Source organism: Delphinapterus leucas, chromosome 19 (genome assembly GCF_059928025.1).
Source record: "Delphinapterus leucas isolate spDelLeu-1000000601 "Yukka" chromosome 19, BTC_Dleu_Yukka2, whole genome shotgun sequence".
Classification (NCBI taxonomy): Eukaryota; Metazoa; Chordata; class Mammalia; order Artiodactyla; family Monodontidae; genus Delphinapterus; species Delphinapterus leucas.
Window position 1 is genome coordinate 21,820,900 of NC_143147.1, and position 22,935 is coordinate 21,843,834.

General features: G+C 37.2%; 1 protein-coding gene across 1 annotated transcript in view; it reads right to left on the reverse strand.

Moving 5' to 3' along the window:
* EFCAB5 (EF-hand calcium binding domain 5) overlaps positions 1-22,935 on the reverse strand; it is a 108,776-nt gene that overhangs the window by 61,044 nt on the left and 24,797 nt on the right. Inside the window, exons 3-7 of the mRNA XM_089899972.1 lie at positions 21,576-22,146; positions 14,027-14,183; positions 11,582-11,630; positions 10,144-10,211; positions 870-1,025 (exon numbers count right to left, since the gene is read on the reverse strand). Coding sequence (XP_089756098.1) covers positions 870-1,025; positions 10,144-10,211; positions 11,582-11,630; positions 14,027-14,183; positions 21,576-22,146 — 1,001 coding nt within the window. The remainder of the gene's footprint in view (positions 1-869; positions 1,026-10,143; positions 10,212-11,581; positions 11,631-14,026; positions 14,184-21,575; positions 22,147-22,935) is intronic.

The following is a 22,935-nucleotide window of genomic DNA, read 5'->3' on the forward strand; positions in this document are numbered from 1 at the left end:
TTCTTCTTAGCTCCAGTTTATATTTATCTTAAAAGCATTGTCAGTAGTGTGTTTCGTCATGTTTCCCTTTCACATTCACTACTAGGAAGATTAGATTCAGACCTGTAGACAACCAGAGCAAATATTTAGGTCATTCTGGTATGCATTTTGGGCTTTGTTCCCAGCTTCACTTAGTATCCTGCCTCTTATTTTTTTCTTCTTTCACCCTACTTTTAATCTATGTTATTCTGTTGTATTTTATCTATTCTTATAAGCTTCCTTAAATCTTTTCAGTAACACGGGGATACAAACAAATAAATATAAGGTTCATAAACAAATATATTTCAGTAAAGTTTGTATCTATTTTTGCAAATCCATTTGGTATCCTGGCACACTAGTGCCTTCCCAAATCCTATTTCTAGAAATACTTTTTGATATAAATGTTTCTTGTTTTTAAGAAGCAGAATAAAATGTGGTAGGCTTTCTATTCCCAGCAGCTCTTTTCTATAGGAAGCTACCAGCAAAGAGAGTAAGCAAAAACAATTCTAAGCAACCTGTTCTTAAGAACGGGAAAGAAACTTAGGGACAAGTTATAAATCATGAAATACAGTGCCACTCGAGCGGTAATCTGTGATGAAAAAGGCAGAAATTGAGAATAACATCTAGAATGTTATAGCAACTTGAGAAAGTAAATGATAATAAATCAGATTTGAATCTGATAATAAAACGTGAATTGTATTTTGTATGTCCTTTTTCCCTCCTAGTAATCCATTTTCATCAGTCCACAACAGGTTGGATATTAAAAACATCACCACCAACAACAACAGCCTAAAAACGGGTCCTTCATAACAAATAGTTTGAGAAGCACTGCTTTAAGGGTCTTACCTTACCTTCCCATGGTCACAATGTAAGAAGAGTTCAGCAAACATCTGTCTCCGCATGTCAGTTTTTATAACCTCCCTGAATTCATATGCACAGTGGCAAAGGTGCTTAAGGAGCTCCTCAAACATTTCACTTTTAAAGCCTGCAATGTGAGAAGAGATGAACTGTGGAGAAAAAGAGGATAAATGATTGATTTTAAACCGTGCTCTTTACTTGGATTTTTTCCAAGGATTCAGTTGATGTGCGTGAAATTATTGACTGCAATTTTTTCCATATCATTTGCTTGTCACTTAGATAAAGTATTTTCATGTTAGTGTTATTATACAAGGCTATGCTGCAGAGAGAGGTGATCAATACAGTCCCCAACACCATATACAAGCGGGACTAGATATTTTTGGAACAATTTCCCTCTAGATCACATCAGTTTTATATGGGAGCAGTTTTAACCTCACAGTATGAAATAGCAGCAGTCATAAAATGTGGCCTATAAATGAATAGCTCTAAAAATTGAATGTAGTTTTTCTTTTGATGTAGGGGATATAAGAGCATGTGTGCTCCAAGACTGGCTACATTTAATTATTGGATTGAAGGGATGGGGAGAGTGGGTGGTTTTTTTATCTTCTGATTTTGCAATAAAGTATCCTTTGTCCATGATTTGTTTTTTCTTTTGAAAGTCTAGAATCTGAAAACACCTATGCTCTTGGGCTATTCCTCTTGAGCCCTGTTGAATAGATTCCAAGAAGTGGGATTGCTTGCTTAGAAGGTAAACGCATCTGTACTTTTGGTAGGTTTTGACTTCAGGCTTGTACCCTTTTGCACTCCCACCACTAATGTATGAGTGGCTGTTTCTCTTCAGCCTCATCATCAGTGTGTATTGCTTTCCACATTTCTGCTAATTTGATAGGTCAGGAACATTACAATCTTGATCTACACGTGACTGTAAGTACCTTGTGATAGAAAGCAGTGTATCAACCACTGGAAGAGTTTCTGAGTGGACTCCTCTTTAGGTGTTAGCCTACCTCACAAGTCAATGATTTCTTCCTCTGCCCCAAGCACAGTGGCAGTCAAATTTGTACTGAATGACCCTGCTTCCATAGCTAGAAATGATTGGGCCATGGGAGGATACTTATCCTAAACAAACTCATTCAGATTCTCTATACTGCGAATTGAGAATTAGGACTGGGGAATGGCCAATTGATCTCTGAGAGGGGCTGGACCTGTGAATGTAAACTTAAGATTTGTTGGGAGGCCAGATTTCTCCATGTGAACTAAGGATGCAGAAGAAGTCTGTACACAGAGACAGATGAAACAAAAAGCAGAGAGAAAAGAGTCTTGATGTTCTCCAACTCCCTATTCCAGTCTCTTCCTGAAGCCAGAACAAATTCTTGCCCTTGCTTTCTGCACATTGCATTTTCAGCTATGTTAGCTCAGGTTGGTTCCTGTTTCTTACAATTAAAGAATAACAACTAATACAGTTTGTTTGAAATGGAACATTTTGTTGGCATATTTCATTGACATAATCTTTGAAATGAAGGTTATAGTCGATATTTCACTTCCTCATTAATATCATATAGGCAAATTTAGGATGTATTATGTAAGAGATCTATTAGACTTGAATCCATGTTAATGAATCATAAACCATCATTCAACTGGCTTAGAAATCAAAAGAGGAAAATTTAAGCAGAGCAAAGGAGCTTTTCTAAATATTTCATTTCCTTAACTGCCTAAACAACATAATTGTCATTATTCTTGATGGATTAATGAGCATAATTAATTCTTTTCTGTTACTTGGGAAGCAGAATAGTATACCGGTTAAGACCTCACATTTTGTCTGGGGTCAAATCCCAGTTCCCATATTTACTGGTTGAGTAACCTGGGATGAGTCGCTGGACTTCCCAGTTCCTTAATTTGTTCCCTAATAGCTACCACAGTCGCTATCTCACTGGGTCATGGAGAGGACCCTGTATATGTACAGAATATAGGTATTTCATGCAATAAGTTCTCTGCAGCTGTCGCTCTTGTCTCCTTTTGAGCTAGGTAAGAAATTGATCAAGAAGGTTTTCTTTATAAAATAAAAGTCCTCTCAGCTGACATACGTATTTTAGAAGGAAAAACTCAATGAGATCAGTGGTTCTCAAAGTGTGGTCCCTTGACAGCTTGTTAGAAATGCAAATTTGGGGACCCTACTCCAAACCTACTGAATCAGAAACTCTGGAGTGAGAACTAGAATCTGTTTTTAGAAGCCCTCTGGGTGATTCTTATGCTCAAACTCACTTAAGTTTGAATTAGATGGTCTAAGGCAACTGGTCCTAAGTATACCAGTATTCTAAGATCCTATTGTTCAATCCTTAATGACTTTTTGCTTGAATAGTAGGTACTTTTCTAAATTACTGATAAGGTAGAATTACCAAATAATTGACATTTTCTGGCAATATTGTGGCTCAGTGCTCTAATGCTGAAATAAAAATTACTGATTCATGAAAAGATTCATCTTGTTTTGTACTAAGCTTTTGGGAATTGACCTCAAAGCCATATGAATTTTCTGGCTGTGGGAATGCTATTAAATCAAGAATTAGTTTAACTGTTTCTCCAAGAGACACTTTAACATTCTAGATTTATAGCCTATGGCTTTTCTGAGTGAGCATGTTCCGTAAGCATGGGCTATATGACATGAAAGACAACCAGATGCCAAATGAACTACAAATCAAATTCCAAATAGAACAATTATAGCAGTTTGCCAGTATCTCTTGTAAAAACAGAAAAAATGAAAACATATGGTAGCTTTTGTGTTTTCACATCCTCCTAAGGAATGAGTCAATTAATATCCATAAGTCCTGAAATAATTGCTTAGATGAATTTAAGAATATGATTAACTACTAATATCCTTCAGTTTAATCACTTTGTGAACTGTTAAACATTAAAACTGTACTTAATTAAGTTGTCTGTGTGTGCTGGATCCCAACGTAATGAATTCTAAGATTTTCCTTTCTGACAGGAAAATCAAAATGTTGAGAATGCAGTAAATGTCACACTTAACAGGTTGGTAGCTACTGTTAGATTCTACAGCCTTGGGATTCACACTTATTTAATTATAGACATACTGGAAGATTGATGAAGTAGGTGATCTGAGAGCAGTAGGAAGAAAACTATGTTTGGAAACTATTTATGTTAGGTATTAATTTCCAAATTGTGTTTGGAAGCCTTGGTAGTAAATAACGTTTTCAGAAATGTCTGCAAGCAAGAACTATAGAATATTGAAATACACATAGTATATGTGCTATCTATCATTGAAGAAGTGATATGTTCATATAGCATTTGGGCAGAAAATTAGCTTTCCAGTCTCAGACAGGGAACTTTTAAAAACAATTAATGCTAATTATATATTCAACAAAGCAGAAAAATGTTCTGATCTTTAAAAACTTTGCTTAACAAATGAATTGAACAAAGGCCTCATTTAATATCCAATAATACTAAAAGTGACAGACTGAAACACACAGTCTAACCCATACTGGTGAAAGGTGGCTTAGGCAACGTTATGGGTTTAGTGGTGTGCCCCCAAAATTCATATGTTGAAGGCCTAACCCCCAGTACCTCAGAATGTGACTGTATGTTGAGATAGGATCTTTAAAGAGGTAATTAAATTAAAATGAGGTGACTAGGGTGGGCCCTCATCTGACTAGTACCCTTAAAAAAAGAGGAAATTTTGGGACTTCCCTGGCGGGGAGCCCACTGTTTAAGACTCCATGCTTCCACTGCAGGGGGTACAGTTTCGATCCCTGGTCAGGGAACTAAGATCCTGCAAGCCGCACGGTGCAGCCAAAAAAAATTTTTTTTTAAAGAGGAAATTTGAACATGTACAGAGGGGAAGACCACGTGAAGGTACAAGGAGAAGATAGCCATCTACGAGCCAAGGAGAGAGAAACTCTCAGAAGAAATCAACCCCGCCAATTTCTTGTCTTGGACTTCTAGCTTCCAGAACTGAGAAATTAAATTTCTGATTTTTAAGTCACCCAGTCTATGGTACTTTGTTATGGCAGCCCTAGCAAACTAATACAAACAATAAGGAATTGCTGATCAGACAGTTCCTTGATTTGTGTGTTTCTTACAGTTGAAGACCACCTGGGAAGACACACACCAATTTGGAGGATAGTTTACCATAGGCTCTCCCATTTCCCTGGCTCAAAATTCCCTTGTTTCCTCCTAAGGTTTCCTCAGGTAGTTTCACAACATATTGCTGCCTCTACCTCTCCCAAAGCCATCATTCTTCCATCTTCTGTCCTTCTCTGCCATAGCTCAAAGCACATGGAAAACAAAATGAGCAAAACAAAACAAACAAAAATTACAAAATACAGTTGAACTAGAGAGAATAGAAAGCCACTCAGATGCATACCATCTCAAGGAAAATGCACAGCCTGGACTTAGTAGAATATGTTAAAGTACAATCTTTGGGTACAGCTGATGAAGCCTCTCTATTTAAAGTTTAAACTTTGAGCTGTGTCAGTTTGAAGGCCTCAGACTGTCTGATTGATATAAAACAACTGAGCATAAGGAAGTGACCATCTCAAAGCAGACCACTTTGGAGCAAGAACAAAGAATCCCATAAAAGAGAGTCTAGACAGAGGCCTGGCCCTTATTTACACCTGGCCAAGGGATACACTGGTTCCTCAGTGTGGCAGAATCAAAACTTAACATCTGAATCCCACTGTATAGTAAATTGCAGTTTTGTATATAATTATTCTTAAGCCCATTTTATAATTCAGGTGTAGACCTCAGACTGCTTGAAGCCTATGTCTACTGAAGGATGCTGCTGGGAAACTGACCCTCAACCTTAGCCAGTTCCACAGTAAACAGGAAGGTGTTGGGTTGTTTTCACTTGTCCTTGGTGAGCAGGTAGATACGTGGAGATCATCCACAATGATCAGGTGGGAGATAAGGACAAAGAAAAGCAAAGTAAGCTCCTCAATTAGGGTGACCAACTGACTCACTTTGCCTGGAACTTTCCTGGTTAAGCACTGAAAGTCCCATATACTGAGAAACCCCTCAGTCCCAGGCAAACCAGGATGGTTTGAAACCCTCTACTCTGATTCATGCCAATAGTCTAATCCCTGTGGGGAACTCGAGGGATCCTCTGGAAGCATGCTGTGTTGTATCCTGCTTTATATAACAAACTTTCTCTGTAAGTATCTGTAAACAAAACTTTGTAGCCGTTGTGTCTGTGGCATCTTTTCATCTCCAATCCACTGGGACAAACATAAAGCAAACTATATAGAGAGTTATTATTCTGTGGTATGCATTCACCCATTCTTTATACTTCTGTTGTATTTAGATAATTACAAGATAAAGAACACCTAAACGTTTGTTACAAATAACTGGGAATGGTGAACACAAATGACAATCTGAGTCAAGATTCTGGTGCCTAGAGTGAGCAGAACTGATAAGTAGGCCACATACCCCTAGAGAATAGTTCTTTAAAAGGATTCACTCTTGTCTGAGAAATCTATACTTTGTATTACTTTGAGGCAACAGTTGCAGCAGTCCCCAACCTTTTTGGCACCAGGGACCGGTTTTGTGGAAGACAATTTTTCCATGGCGGGGGGTTGGAGGGAGGTTGGTTCAGGCGGTAATACAAGTGATGTGGAGTGACAGATGAAGCTTCGCTGGCTCTCCGGCCTCTCACCTCCTGCTGTGCGGCCTGGGGGTTGGGGAACCCTGGTTTAGGGGACTAACTGTGAAACTGCATCAGGGAAAGAACATCCATCAGTCAAGGGCCGATTGCTAGTATCAGTAGAAATAGAAATGTGTCAATCTCTGGACCCTCCAGAGGTGGGAAAGGATGATCTGCATTGATAAGAGGACAGCCTCCTTCAGTTCCTCACTGTGGGATCTTCGGAGGCTCTCTTCTACCTGAACCTTGTCATACTAAAGGTCTTGTATATAGTCATCACCAATGGATTAGAAATAAGGAAGTTCCTTTCCCTGGTAGTGCATGGTGATGCCCTCTTCTTCAGGTAGCACTTTCCCCCACAGAAATAGTTACTTAATGATTATTAAGAACTCCATTTCAGGAACTTTGAAAACAAGGACCCCGACCACTATATAAAATATTACTTCTATTTGGAAAATGGGTTTCAAGTTCCAAACAACCTATCAACCTACAGAAACTTTTTTTGGAGAGGGGCATACAGCCATTTGTGGGACTATTATCAAAAAAAATTATGGGCACTTTTTGACAACTCAAGGTAATCTCTGCCTTAAAATGTACCAAGAAAAATTTAGACATGCTTATCTCTCAGACTTCTCTTGAAACAGATTATTAGGAAATTCTTTACCAAAACAAAGGGAATTCATGGAGTTCAAAAAGTCCAGGAAATTAGGGCTTCCCTGGTGGTGCAGTGGTTGAGAGTCCGCCTGCCGATGCAGGGGACACGGGTTCGTGCCCTGGTCTGGGAAGATCCCACATGCTGCGGAGCGGCTGGCCCTGTGAGCCGTGGCCGCTGGGCCTGCGCATCCAGAGCCTGTGCGCTGCAGCAGGAGAGGCCACAGCAGTGAGAGGCCCGTGTACCACACACACAAAAAAAACGTTTTTGGAAGTTAGAAAACACATTAAAATTTTTTAAACAATTGGAAAAACTTGAAAAATACATGCAATTTACAGCATAAATGGTAATGTCTTTAGTACATAAAGAGCATTTACAATTCCATAAGAAAAAATAAACATCAATAGGTAAGATGGGCAAAGGATGTGAACAGATAATTCACAGAAGAAAAAAATTTTAATTGCACAGAAAAATATTTAACCTCATTAGTAACCAAAAAGATAAAAGTTAAAAAACAAAATGCCATTAAATTGCAGAGGTTTCTTATATGCAATAATGCCCACTATTGGTGAGAATATGGTGCTTCGAAAGCTCTCACATATTGCTAATGGGAGAACAAATCAGTATAATCAAAAGCACAGTTTGACAATAGATACCCAAATCCTTCCAATGTTTATTCTTTGACCTAGTAATTCTTTCTGGGAACCTATTCTAAGGAAATTACTGTGTCTTAGCTCGGGCTGCCATGACAAAGTACCACAGACTGGGCGGCTTAAACAGCAGAAATGTATTTACTCACAGTTCTGCAGGCTGATAAGTCCAAAATCAAGGTGCCAACAGGGTTGGTGTCTGGTGAAAGCTCTCTTCTTGGGTTTCAAATGGCTGCCTTCTTGCTATGTCTTCACATGGCCTTTCCTTAGTGCATGCATGTAGAAAGAGAGAGAGGTCTCTCTCTTTCTCTTCTTATAAGGTCATCAATCCTATCGGATTCGAACTCCACCTTTATGACTTCATTTAACCTTAATTACCTTTGTTAGCCCTATCTCCTAAAAAAAAATCACACTGGGAAGGTTAGGAATTCAACATGTGAATTTGCAGGGGGCATAATTCAGTCCACATCAAGCTGTAAACAAAAGTTTATATGCAGATGTTAATCATCATATTTATAGTGAATAATGAGAAATGTCCAACAATAAATAAATGATTAAATAAATTATAATAATTATATTATAATGCTTCCATTAAAATGAATTATGGATTAAAAATTTTTTCTTCTTTATACTTTTTAATTTTCTAAACTGAATATTACTTTCTTACTGAGATATAATTCACATACCATAAAATTCATATAGTATTACTTATATATTTTAAAAAATAAGAAAATTTTCTAAATTGCCCCATTTTAGGGAAACTAGTATAAGACAAAAAGGCAAGTAGCATCTAGAATCAGTGTCTTGCAAAGAAATTTAAGTTACATTTATTACTACATTAAAGTGATAAAGCCTTGACTTTTTCTAAACCATTTAAATACTATAGTTTATTCTTCTGCATATATTTCTTTGAGTAACTTTTCTCATTTGCGCTCACAAGATTTTATTGGGTTGGCCAAAATGTTCATTTGGGTTATGGAAAAACTCGAAAGAAGTTTTTGGCCAATCCAATATTTTATGGAGATGGCTGAGTGTTGGCATGGGGAAGCTAATGTCACTGACAGAAGATTTTTTTTATTATTTACAGTTTCCAAGAGAAGGGAGCATGTCATGTCATGCAAAGCCACAGAGGGAGCACCAGGTTTGGGTCTGGAGGCAGAAGCAGGAGTAAGTGGAAAGCCTAGGCCAGAGCCGTTATTGGGATTTCCTCAGGAAAGGCAAGGTAGGGCAGAGTAAACAGTTTAGGATTGGCTAGCTTGAATAATCTCAGCAGGCCTTGGGGTACAGGGGCAGTCCCTAGTTATCTGGTATCTGGCCCTGGGTTGATTTAGTGCAGGGGAAATATTGGTTTGGTGAGTGAGATTTAAATAAGGAGGTGGTTTAGAATATGTGCTCTGGATCACAGAGGACATATAAACAACTTTGGCCATTAGTTTGGCCCTGTGACTAATGGATGCCAAATAGACAAATACAGAATATAAGAAAACAGAACATAATTGAGACAGGATTGACAAATACTTATCTGTATGATAATCATTTCAAGGATTCCAGAAATCCTTCATACAGAACCTTGAAATTGTATATAGTGCATAGTCATCACCTTCCATGGAGCCAGGGTATAAGAGAGGAGGAGAAAGTTACCTTGACTCTGGGACTCAGAGAAAAACAAGGGGAATTAGAGGAGAGACATGAAAAAATATAAAAGCAGGCTATAGAAGACTTAGGACCCTGGTACTATTAAATTGCTTCTTTTGCTTATTCTACTACAGTAGAATCATACTTTCTCAGGTGTAATTTTATGTAGACTTCTAAGCCAAACTGCCTGAATACAAATTTCCCTAGCTCCACTAATTTTGAGACCTTGTACAAGTTACTTACCTTTTCTATACCTTAGTGTCTTCATCTATAAAAGTAGGAATAAGGATTGCTGAGATTACCTGAGTTAATATATGGATAGTTTTGGACAGCACCTGGCCCATAGGAAATGCTTTGTAAGTTTGAAACCTCATTATTATTTGTAGAACCAGATTTCACTGAATATAACAAGCTGGTTTTTCTTGGCCCTACCCGAAGGTGTCAGTGGAAGTTTTTCACACACATCATGAGTACCACTGACTGAAAGAAGTTGCAACATGCCTTTGATTATAAGATGTAACCTAACTTCAGAGGGGTTAAAATATTTTAAAGTGTACATCTTAGAATCGATAAAATAAGTTTTTATGCTTTCATTTAAGTTAATGTATGTGTGACATCCACCAAAAGACAACTGAAACTGGCAAAATAATTTGATTCAAATAATGAATAATGTAACTTACTTCTATAAATTCCATTTTGTTCAGTCTTGGTTCCATTGAGTCAGCAATATCCAATTGTTGGCAGCATGCTTTTAATTATGGAACAAAGGTTATTTGATAGTTTGGCTGTGATACATTCATATTTTATATTCATATCATAGTACTCCAAAAGAACATAAAATTCTTAATGTCCATCAATATTTATAATAGAGTAAATGATATATAGTTGGGTAACATTCCAATTACTACAAAATTATTATTTTTCCTGACTTCTATTTAACTAAGCAACTCAAACACTAAAAAGAACATGCCTACATTTTTAATGACCATGTCAAGATAAAGCAGAAATAAATAGGCTCATCAATAGTATAAAAGACTGCAAAAATATCTGTGTTGGTTTATGCTAGCATTTATGCTAGAAGGTCCTAAAACACAACACTTCCACAAACTTTCCTTTTAAATACTTAATTTTGTCTTTAATATTTTAAAAATTAAATAAATATGAATATATTCTTTTGGTAAAAGATTCAAATAATACAAAAATATAAACAGCAACACTTGAAATAAAGACTTTTTTAAACCTCCATTTGATATGACAATTACATGATCCTTATTGACCTTACTAGGACACATAAATTGTATGAAAGCTCATTATAAAAGAATTAATACACTCGTTTCTACTTCTAAGAATAACTCTTCCTGCCTATTATGGGCTGGTACATAAAAAGTTTTTTTTTTTTTTTGCGGTACGCGGGCCTCTCACTGTTGTGCCCTCTCCGTTGCGGGGCATAGGCTCCAGACGCGCAAGCTCAGCAGCCATGGCTCACGGGCCTAGCCGCTCCGCGGCATGTGGGATCTTCCCGGACCGGGACACGAACCCATGTCCGCTGCATCGGCAGGCAGACTCTCAACCACTGCGCCACCAGAGAAGCCCGAGGATTCTACATGTATATAAAAATCCATTCATTTTGCTCTTATTTCAAAATGCCAAATACGAAGAGTATGACTGATTGGATATAATTTTACTTTTCTTATGTCTAAACATTCATTATAAATAGGTACAAATGTCTGACTATTCCATGTCTTTTAGCGAAGTTGTAACTAAGCATTTATATATTGAAATACAGCACAATTTAATTTTCTTATGTCTTTACTTGTATTTCTCCTTCATATCACAGTTAGGACATTATATCTTTCTTTTAAAATTCTGTGTATGTAAGCAATATTTTCTAGGAATTTGATAGGATAATAAAGGGTTATTACAAAATAGTTGTAATAAAATGGGGCACTCGACTAAAAGAATTAAAAATCACTGATTGCATCTCTGCTTTTCTACATTCTCCAACTGAAAAGAGCAAAAGAGCTTGACTACGTGACTCTTCATCTTTATTCAGCATCCCTCCACCCTCAAAAAAAGGAGAGAGAAAAATAGAAACACTGCAGTAACAGGCAGGCTTACCAAGCTGGAAATCTGGATTTTGAAAAAATTCATGAAGGACATTCTGAATCTGCAAATCAAAGAAAAGAGACCATATACTACTTTTCAATTAGCATATATTAAGTATTTTAGACTAAAAGCCATCTGTAGTCTTTTAATTTAAGTCCTAGGTAATTCTTCTAACCCAGGGACAGAAATAGTAATAATTAACATTTAGTTTATAGCAGATTTCAAAGTATATAAAATGCTTTTGCATATATTTCCTCACTGATTTTCAACTTTTTGTGTGACAACTAAGATGCTGAGCAGATCCCATTTGCCCCCTCCAAGGAAATTTCTAACAACACTCAGACATTGGGCATGACGGAGTTAAGGCAAATTTGGCAACCAGTTTGGCAATCCAAAGAGTCCTCTATAACTCTTCAGTCTTCAATGACTAAAAACAAAATTTCGGAGCTCTTCTTGGTCCATTTTTAATTTTTTTATTTTTATTTATTATTTTTAAATTTTATTTTTGGCTGCATTGGGTCTTCGTTGTGGTGCGCAGGCTTCTCATTGCGGTGGCTTCTCTTGTTGTGGAGCACGGGCTCTACGTGCAAGAGCTTCAGTAGTTGTGGCACGTGGGCTCAGCAGTTGTGGCTCACGGGCTCTAGAGTGCAGGCTCAGTAGCTGTGGCGCAAGGGTTTAGTTGCTCCACAGCATGTGGGATCTTCCTGAACCAGGGCTCGAACCCACGTCCCATGCATTGGCAGGCGGATCCTTAACCACTGTGCCACCAGGGAAGTTCCTTGGTCCATTTTTTAAAAATAAGACTTTATTTTTCAGGGAAGTTTTAGGTTCACAGAAAAATTGACCAGAAAGTACAGAGAGTTTCCATAGACTCCCTGCCCCCCACCACCACATACATAGCTTTCCTCCACTACCAACATCCCCCATCACAATGGTATATTTGTTACCATCAATGAACCTACACTGGAAACTCATAACCCAAAGTCCATAGTTTACATTAGTGTTATACATTCTATGGGTTTTGAAAATTATATGATGACATGTATCCATTATTATGGTATTGTACAGAATTGCTTCACCACCCTAAAACTCCTCTGTGCTCTGCCTATTCATCCTCATTTCCCCTCCTCACTCCTGGAAACCAATGATCTTTTTACCGCCTCCATAATTTTACCTTTTCTGGAAAGTCATAGAGTTAGAATCATACAGTATATAGCCTTTTCAGATTGGCTTCTTTCACTTAGTAATATTCATTTAAGGTTCTTCCATGTCTTTTCATGGCTTGATAGCTCATTTCTTTTTAGCACAGAATAATATTCCACTATCTGGATGTACCACATTTATTTATTATTCACCCACTGAAGGACATCTTGGTTGCTTCCAAGTTTTGTCAATTATGCTGTAAACATCCATGTGTAGGCTTTTGTGTGGACATAAATTTTCAACTCCTTTGGGCAAATACAAAGGACCATCTACCATGGCTTGATTGTATGGTAAGAGTATGTTTAGTTTTATAAGAGACTGCCAAACTGTATTCCAAAGTGACCACACCTTTTTGTATTTTACCAACAATGAATGAGAGTTTCTGTTGGTGCACATCTTTGCTAGCATTTGGTGTTGTCAATGTTCTGGATTTTGGCCATTCTGATAGGTGTGTAGTGGTATCTCATTGCTGTTCTAATTTGCATTTCCCTGATGACATATGTGGAACACATTTTCATATGCTTATTTGTCACCTGTATATCTTTGGTGAAGTGTCTGTTCAGGTCTTTTGCCCATTCTAAAATCTGTTATTTGTTTTCCTATTGTTGATTTTAAGAGTTATTTGTATATTACTGTTCTTTATCAGGTATGTCTTTTGCAAATATTTTCTTCCAGTCTGTGGCTTGTCTTCCTTGGTCTATTTTTAGCAACTGGAAATATGCTTGGTATTGTATCTAACCAATAATTATTCTCACATCTATATACACCTAAGAGAACATATATAACTCTTAGAGTACAGTTATTTTTCAGAGCTAAAGACGTGGTCTTTTAGGGAGTTCCTTGGCGGTCTGGTGGTTAGGACTCTGCGCTCTCACTGCCGAGGGCCTGGGTTTGATCCCTGGTCAGGGGACTAAAATCCCACAAGCCGCGTGGCACGGCCTCCCCCCAAAAAAAGGATATGGTCTTTTAGTCCACAGAAGTAATTAGTCACACACATACAAAAAACAAACGAAAGCTATGTCTGTCTGTAAGGAAGAGTTTGTGAAATTCAGCCAGAGTCAATATTTTGGAAATCTACCTAGAATTTTCTTTTTAATGTTCAAGAGAAAATTGAAGAAATTGACTTTCATGGGCTAGACTTACATCAGCAGGACCAAAAATTTAGAGGGAGGTTTCTAGCACTCTGCTCAGTATCTAGCAATCACCCTCTTATCACCCATTCCACCTACCCTTCACAGATACCTTCTTCCTTACCACTATCATAGGAATCATTCCTTTGGGGTCTAGAATCCACTCATTGAACTGTTCCTGCAGAGCCTGTTTCCATGTGTTGGCCACCTTGGCTTTGACTTTGTTCATGCATTCTCTTTGTTCTCGTTTCTGTTTAATATTCTCCTTCATCTTGGATACTCTGAAGGATGTAGAAACAGAAGAAATGTCTCGAGTTGAGACCACTGGATTTGACTCAGATTGTTCAAATGGCAGAATACAGGAGTTCAGAGCCTCATTTAAACTTTGGATCTGTCTTTTTCCATGAAATTTTCCTTCATTCAAGCCTGTAGGGATCCCTCCTTCCCCCAGCACATACTGAATTTGGCATTAATGATAAGCTGCCTTCTACTATTATTTGACTTTTTATAGAGGTAGGCCTTATTTTACTCAACTAAATACTGTACTTAAGAAGCACTAAGAATAGCTCTAGAACCTGCCACATATAAAAGCAAGGTTGAACGCACTAAAGCCTCAAGGTGGTGGGCCTCTTTTTTCCCTGGACACGTAAATCATCTTGGAAGGACTCTCAATTCCAAGTCTAGGGTGGGAGTCTGGAAACTGCATTTATGAAAAGCATCTCAGGTAATTCTGATGCCTTGGACCAAACTTCTGATTTCTGTCTAGGAAAATTTATTGCCAATTTCTTTTATCCGGCCAGAGTCAAATACTTTTGACAGCCTCTGAGCATAATAGCTAACTTGTACTCAGACAGAGTTGCATCACCCAGGTTGAAAATGGGGGAAGAATGTGATTTTAGTCATTCCTATGTTTATCATCCCTACTAGGACTTCAAAACCCCAAAACTGGCTTTGACTGAAACACCAAAATGGTTCAGAATAATAAAAATAGCTGCTGGTTTCAAATACAATTTTCAAGTAATGTTTGAGTCAGGTCTTCATCTTTCAAAGAAGAAAGACTAGGGCAATCTGACAGATTTGGAAATGCAAAAGAATTCTCAGTAAGAACTGGTAAACTGGAGAACTCCAATAATCCAAAAGAAACAGCTAAAATCTAAATCATTACTTTATGCCCATATAAGGCCTTCAAAATTCTCTAAGAAAAGAAGCCTTCAAAAATAAACTTTGAAGTTTGAAAATAAAAATAGGCAAGTTGTTAAATAGTGCAGAAGGGCTTGTTTCTGAACTGCTGGAAGATTAATTAGCATTTTAAAGGATGTGCTAAGTTCCTCTAATGCGACTACTAACTAGCCAAACCGCCAACACTTATCTCAGAACCCCCAGTCTATTCTTGGCTGGCTCTTCTTCTGCTCTTCCCCTACTCTTTCTCCCCTGCTGCTTTATCTTTCTCCCTTTCTCCCTCTCTCTCTATCCTCCTCTCCCCTTTCCCCTGTCTCTATACAGCACTCTCCTCAACTTCTGTCTTTTCTGCATGATTTTCTGTTGTGTCTGCGTCCTTCTTCTAGCTTTTTCTCATTATTCACTCATTCACACTCACTCACTCAGTCAGTTACTTATTTACTCATTACACAAACATTTATCGAGCACCTACTATAGATTCTGCCATTATAAAGCTTATGGTCCACTGCAGAACAGATAAGTAAGTGATATTGTGTAATAAGTACTCGGTGTCTCCAGATTCTCATGTGTATTAATCAACATAGATTAACAAAATTGAGTTTCTGTCCTATTTCCATCTGCCTGAAAAGCCTTCCTCCCTCTCTTTGTTTGACTAGATCCTCCACGTCCTTTAGGTCTCAGTTCAGACATCATTTCCTCCCTCTTATTAATGCCCACATTTAGAAACAAAACTTAGTTTTGTGCTTCAGGGCTACTGCACATGAAACTCCAAATATAATCCAGATGGATTTTTAATTTACTAGGTAACTTATTCAGGGACTGAATAAAATTTCTCTTTTGTGGTCTGCATTATCTCAAGAGGATATCTAAATTAATCAACAGAATTCCATAGCATCCAAAACTCATAACTTTGGGTAGTGTAGGGTAGCCATAATCTGTAAGCAGATTCTAAGTATAAATCCACATTTAAGGAGACCTGAAAGAAAAAAACCTGCAGTGTGGTAAAATGCAAAAATTATCACAGATTCTTCCCATTCCTGTATGCATGTCTGTCTGTATGCAGTGTAACTTTGCAGCTTTTCCCATTATGAGCTGGAGTCTATTTCTGCATCTCTTGTGTCTGTCTGTGGCCATGTGACTTGCTTTAGCCGATGGGTCATTAGCAAACATGATGGAAGCAGAAAGTTGAAAAGTGCTGTAAATTATATCACAATAAAACTGGAAGAAAAAGTGCTTAAACATTGGGGTTTGCTCTCTTGTACTGAACTTAAGAGCACTTCTACCACCACCTTGGAAATAAGCCTTGGCTAGCCTGCTGGATGATGATCCAGTTACCTCCATTGCTTTTACCAACAGTCAGCCAACTAATAGACAAATGACTAAGACTATCACTGCCATTTTACCACAATGTATGAGTGAGTCCAACTGATACCATGTGGATCAGAGATGAGCCATGAGCCCAGTCCAAAATCATGAGCAAATAAATGATTGTTTATTTAAGCCACTGAGTTTTGAGGTATTTTGTTATGCAGCAAAAGCTAACTAACGAAACAGTTTTGCCATCTTAACAACTGTTTTGAGCTCTTTTAAAGAAAAGTACAGTATAAATCTAACTGATTAAAGAAGTAAAAATGCTTCCTTACCCTAATTGTAACAATCCAAATCCTATCCATCCATTCAAGCTGTGTATGGAAAATCTTCCACTCAGAGTATTTGCCTAGATTATATCAAAACTGAATGTTGTATTTCATAAAAACTGGTTCTAACCAGCTTAAGTGCACAATTGACCATGAACTTTGAGTGACCCCAGTACACCAGACCATTACTAGACCTAAGGGAAGACTCTTTCTTGACTGCTAAACAATAGAACTTGTTTTAATCAATCATGTACAAACCTATGGACTCACTCTGTCCTATATACAGTGTGACCGTCTTCAGTTGTTATAACCACTATAAAGCTCCCTTCCTAACACTTAAAAACTCCAGAATTTTCCCCTTCAGCAAGCTAGTCAGTGAATTCTTCACTGGTGTAGATTCCTTTGCCTGGCAAGTTAATAAACTCAGCTTTTGTTTGTTTGTTTGTTTTTAAGCTCTGATGGTCTTAGTTTCACAGAGCTAAATTGGACTTCTTGCCATTCTTGGAGCATGTCCACATTATTCCTGTGATGAGTATTCCTATAAAAATACATATATGATGTGTGTCTACTTAGTTATTGTACTTAACCCGTTTTCTTCTGTTTATTCAATATACAGCTTATTATGAAATGGAAGTTCCTGACATAAGGTTCAATGACTTAAGAAAAATCTAAGTTACTGGTTAATCAATGATATTTGAACAGCTAAATAATTAGGCCTATTTGGAATTTTATAATATGATGAAGAACATTTATTATAGCCTCCCACTTAAGTACAAATGATTAATCATAGAGATTTCAAAATTAAATACTCAATTACTCCAAATTAAGACATATCTCAAAATAATCTTATGTATCAAAGAAAAAAAACAAGAAAACTTTCATCATTCTAAGCCAGATTAGAATATGTCAGTTAATTCATTTAACAAATATTTATTGAGCATTACTTAACACGACACAGTGTTAGATGCTGGGGATTCAATGGTGAATATGACAGATGTAGTTCCTGCTCACATTACAGCAGGAGAAACAACCGTTACAATTGTAATAAGTGCGATGAAGAAGAAACACAGGATGCAATGAGAGAGCCTATAAGGGAAGATCCCAACCCAAATTCATGACGAAGTGGTATTTGAGCTGAACTCTGAAGGAATGGGAGGATAAGATAAAGAGGAAGGGAAAGAAGTAACAACATGTGAAAAGATCCTGAAGTGGAAAGAAGCACAGTATGTTTGAAGAACTGAAAGAAATCCTATATGCCTGGGGTATAGAGTGTGAGAATGAGAGAGGTGGGAGCCCGGGCTAGAAAGAAAGTCAGAGACCAGGTCATACAAGAAAGTTTGTATAGGCCTAGTTAAGGATTTTGGTTTTTATCCTAAGAATAAAGGGATACCATTGAAAGGTTTCACACTGGAGAAAAATATGAAAACGTTAAACTTAAAAAAAATCACTTCAGTTACAGGTAAACGATAGAGTGGAAGAGGGCAAAATGGATGTAAACATAACAATTAGGAGACTATTGCAATATTGCAGGTGACAGATGATGGTAGCTTAGACTAGGGTGACAGCAGTGGGGAGGGTCAGAAATGAATAGATTTGAAAGAAGGAGGTAAAATCAGCAGGACTTAATGATTGACTGGAAGTGATCAATGAGGAAGTAGAAAGTGTCAAGGTTGATCCCTCTGGTTTTGGCTTAAAAATCTGGATGGATGATCAATTAAGACAATGACTTGTTGAAACTGAGATGCTCGTGAAACATCCAAGTGCACATACTGAATAGATAGTTACATGTGTGGTAATGAGGGCACTCAGGGATGGATTATGGAGTGATAGGAGAACTATGCCCTAAGGAACCTTAACATTTGAAGATCAGGTAGCAAAGAATGAACCAGCAAAGGATACTGAGAAGGATTAAACAGAGGTAGAGGGAAAACTAGTAAAGAATGATATCATGGAAGGAAGGGAAACAGTATTTCAAGGAGGAAATGGCCAATATAATTGAACACTGCTAAGAGGTCAAGTAAGATGAGGACTGCAAACTTTCCACTGGGCCTAGAAGCAGAGAGAATGTTGTCATATTGGTAAGTGACATTTATTGAAGAGAGCCTGGAAAAAAGACCAGATGGAACAGGTTGATAAAAGTGTAGGAAGTAGGGAGAGTGCTATGTGGACAACTATTTTGATAAATTTAGCTATGTTTTAGTCATATTTCCTCAACTAGAGTGTATAAGCTCCTCATGACAAGAACCAAATTTTGTATTTTTTTTCATATAAGGTATGGCTCAACATTAAGCACTGAATAATTATGCCATAAATACTGATTGACTGTGAAGACTCCTCAATAAATTTAAGTTATTAATTCATTCATCTAACAAATATTTATTGAGGCCCAACTCATGCCAAATACTTCGCTCAGTGTTGGAAATATAGATATGATAGAAGATGGCGTGCAATATAGTGTGCAATATGATAGAAAATAGTGTGCAATAGTGTACTTCTCTGCAATAGTGTAAAATTCTAACATTAATAATCTTTCTCTATACTTCCTTTTTAATGTTTAACTTTTAAAAAAATATATCATACAGTAAAATTAACCTTTTTTGGTGCATAGTTGTATAAATTTCAACACATATAAATATGTGTAACCATCACCATAATCAAGCTATCAAAAGTTTGTAATCTTACTTTTTCTTTTTTTTTTTTTCGGTATGCGGGCCTCTCACTGTTGCGTGCACAGGCTCCGGACGCGTAGGCTCAGCAGCCATGGCTCACGGGCCCAGCCACTCCGCGGCATGTGGGATCTTCCCGGACCAGGGCACGAACCCGTGTCCCCTGCATCGGCAGGTGGACTCTCAACCACTGCGCCACCAGGGAAGCCCTGTAATCTTACTTTAAGTGCAAATATTTTTCATTATCAATTCACAATAAGGCAGTAGTGACATAGAATATGCATTCTCAAGAATTGGAGGGATCAAGAATCAGAGGGAAAAGATGCTAAAAGAAAAGAAAATATGAAGAAAAACAAAATGACACAAACCTACCCTCCTTATCAGTTTTGCAAATTTACATGTAAGAATTATAGTCCACTTCAATTCTATACCTGTCTTTCAGGAACCCTGAGGGAAAGCAATGAAAGTATATTGCATATGTAAAACTTACAAATAGCAGTGATATTTTATTTTTTAGATAAGTGGCTACCACTATATAAATTGTTCCAAATCAGTAAGAAGTGTCTTCTCTATCTATCGTACTTAGACACCAAACAAAGATGAATCCCTTTTTGTCCAGGGAAGTAGGCAGATGAAAAATTTTCAGATCAGGTTGAGTCAAACAGACACTTTAACATTATCACCAGAAGATAAAGTCTTGACAAACCAAACAAAAATATTATGTGTCCTTTTTCTTGAGCATAAGTAAGGAAAACTCATTCCTAAAATGAACGGACTTCTCCAAAGCTCTCTAATGGATTGAGAACAACACAAACAGTGATACAGTTCAGAGAATTTAAAAGCAGGACTGTTTTTGCTAAGATTGCTGGGTATCCAAGCTTTAAGTCAATAGACATTGTGCTGCTGTAAAGCATCCCTAGGATTTCTGAAGATTCTACAAATGCCTGAAACTGTCTTGTATTGACATATGGATCTTGGATTTTTGCCAGAGGAAGATGAAACCCTAATTCTGATAATCTCAGCAAAGAAAGCATCTTTAAATACTTTAACTCTTTCATGATATTCCTAACAACTTTAAGACAACATTGACTGATACAGAATAAGATGAGCAAATGGAAAGACAAGCATTCTCATATAGAAACACTTGTCATTATTAAAGATGTTGATTTTCCCTAAGATAATGAATAAATTTAATCTTATTTCAATAAAAATTCCTATAACGTTTCTTTTGGTGTTCTCTCTCCCCCACTTTTTTTTCTCAGGTAGATGAACCAATCCTAAAGTTCATATTGAAAAGTAAACACACAAGAATAGACAGTAGTGATTAGAAAAGAACAAATATAGACTATTCAGTAACTGTTATTGGGCTCACTGTGTAGCCATTTGGAAAAGAAAAAGTTGGATACATATTTTAAATCTTACACTAGGATAAATTCTAAATGGATCAATATTTTAAATTAAAATTAAAATAATTCCAGAAGAAAACATGGGACAATTCTTTTAACATCTTGAAATGAAATGTAACAATGACTCAAAGCCCAGAAGCCATAAAATAAAAGTAAATAAATTTGACCACATAGAAATAAAAAATCCTATACATGACACAAGATAAATGACAGGTGAAAAACAGGAAAATATTTGTAACTCATTCACATGCTTTGGATAAAAGGAAGAAAATTAAGAATGTATATTTGCATTTGCTTATGTATGCACTAAGAAACTCTGGAAGGATCCATTGAAAACTAAGAACAGTAGCTATTTATAGCAGAGGTGGAGCACTGTGTGGATGGAGGATAAGAATGGGAGAGAAAGTTTTTACCATATAACACTTTATACGTTTCAGCTTTTGAACCAGGCGAACATATTACCTATCTGAAAAGTTAAATTTTAAAAAGTCCTTCCTCTCATATAGCTTACTTTCCAATGCAAGAAGACAAATAATAAACAAATAAATATACACTTAGGATCCTAGTGAGATAAGTAAGTTCATCAGTACAAGGAACTTACTTAATATACCTCGTTAGTCTTCACAGTGCCTCATAAATAGTGAAGCACATAGTAGTAGCTCAATAAATACTTTTTGAAGAACTATAAAGTTACTTTAAGTCCTATTTGTATGATTATGTTATTGTTCTACTTGCTTTTCAACATAAGGAGCTAGATCATCAACCGAAAATACAACAAACTGTACCTGTTGTAAGTAGTGCTTGGAACGTTTATCTTCAGGTCTTCTGTGATATTTCTCATCACCCTCTGATAACCAGACATTCCTGAGTCTTTGATGTAATTAGGGTTGTTTCTCATTAAGTATTCCCCCAAATGGTTAATTGGATCAAACTTGGTTGGAATATCAACTTCTGCCAAAAGCTTTTTCTTTTCCACTTGCATTAACATCTTTTCCATTCCAGGAACTAAGGTGGGTAGAAGTTTGTCGAGTAAATACGCACGAGTGTTCAGTGTCATGTTTTCAGTATTAAACCACTCTTTGGCCAAATTATCCCTGGGGAGTTCTTCTTCAGCCTTTTTTTCTAGTTCCTTCTTCAGATTTTCCTTATCTATGATTTTCTGCTGCATTGCCTGGGCTCTTGCCTGCACTCTTTCAAAAAGATTTTTCTTCCATGACTGTTCTAGCTTTGAATTTTGTGCAGTTTGATCTAAATTGAAAATCACTTTTGCAGGTTTTCTAAATACAGTATTCTTTGAGATTCTAGAGTCCTTTAGTGAACAAGTAGAGATTTTTGGCTGCTCCTCCAGGTTTAATTCTGAGGGGACAAAAATTGAAATGTAAGAAATATTAGAAGTAGATTTTAATCTATGTTACTTTAGAATATTATTAGAAAATTATTTTACATCCATTTACATGGTATATTCGAACACAGCTAAAAGTAACAGAAAATCAGACAGCAGTGACTTTAACCATAAGGACATTTACTGTTTTCTTAATCAGAAGCCATTCAACAGCTCAGTGTTTTTATTAAGTACCTAGCATGTTTCTATTGTTCTTTATTCATTTTTTGTGCTTGTACCTTAGGATCACAAGATAGCTATTGCAGCTCCAGGCATCACTTCTTTTTTTTTTTTTTTTTTGCGGTACTCGGGCCTCTCACTGTTGTGGCCACTCCCGTTGCGGAGCACAGGCTCCGGACGCGCAGGCTCAGCGGCCATGGCTCACGGGCCCAGCCACTCTGCGGCACGTGGGATCTTCCCGGACCGGGGCACGCATCGGCAGGCGGACTCTCAACCACTGCACCACCAGGGAAGCCCAGGCATCACTTCTTTACAGGAGAAAAGGATTGAGAACGAAGGGGCTTTCTCCTCTTGAGGTTCTGTTATATTATTCAAGAAGAGAAGATCCCAGACTCCTCACTCTAAGACTTTCCTTTACATTTCATTGGCCCTAATTAGGTTACATGCCCACCCTAGGCCAATAGCTGGTAAAGGTAAAAGGGTTATTGAGAATAGTTTTGATCAATCATAATTTATTCCTTGGTCAGGGTTTAGACCAAATTTGGTCAGGGTTTAGACCAAATTCTCTGATATCAAGTGATTTC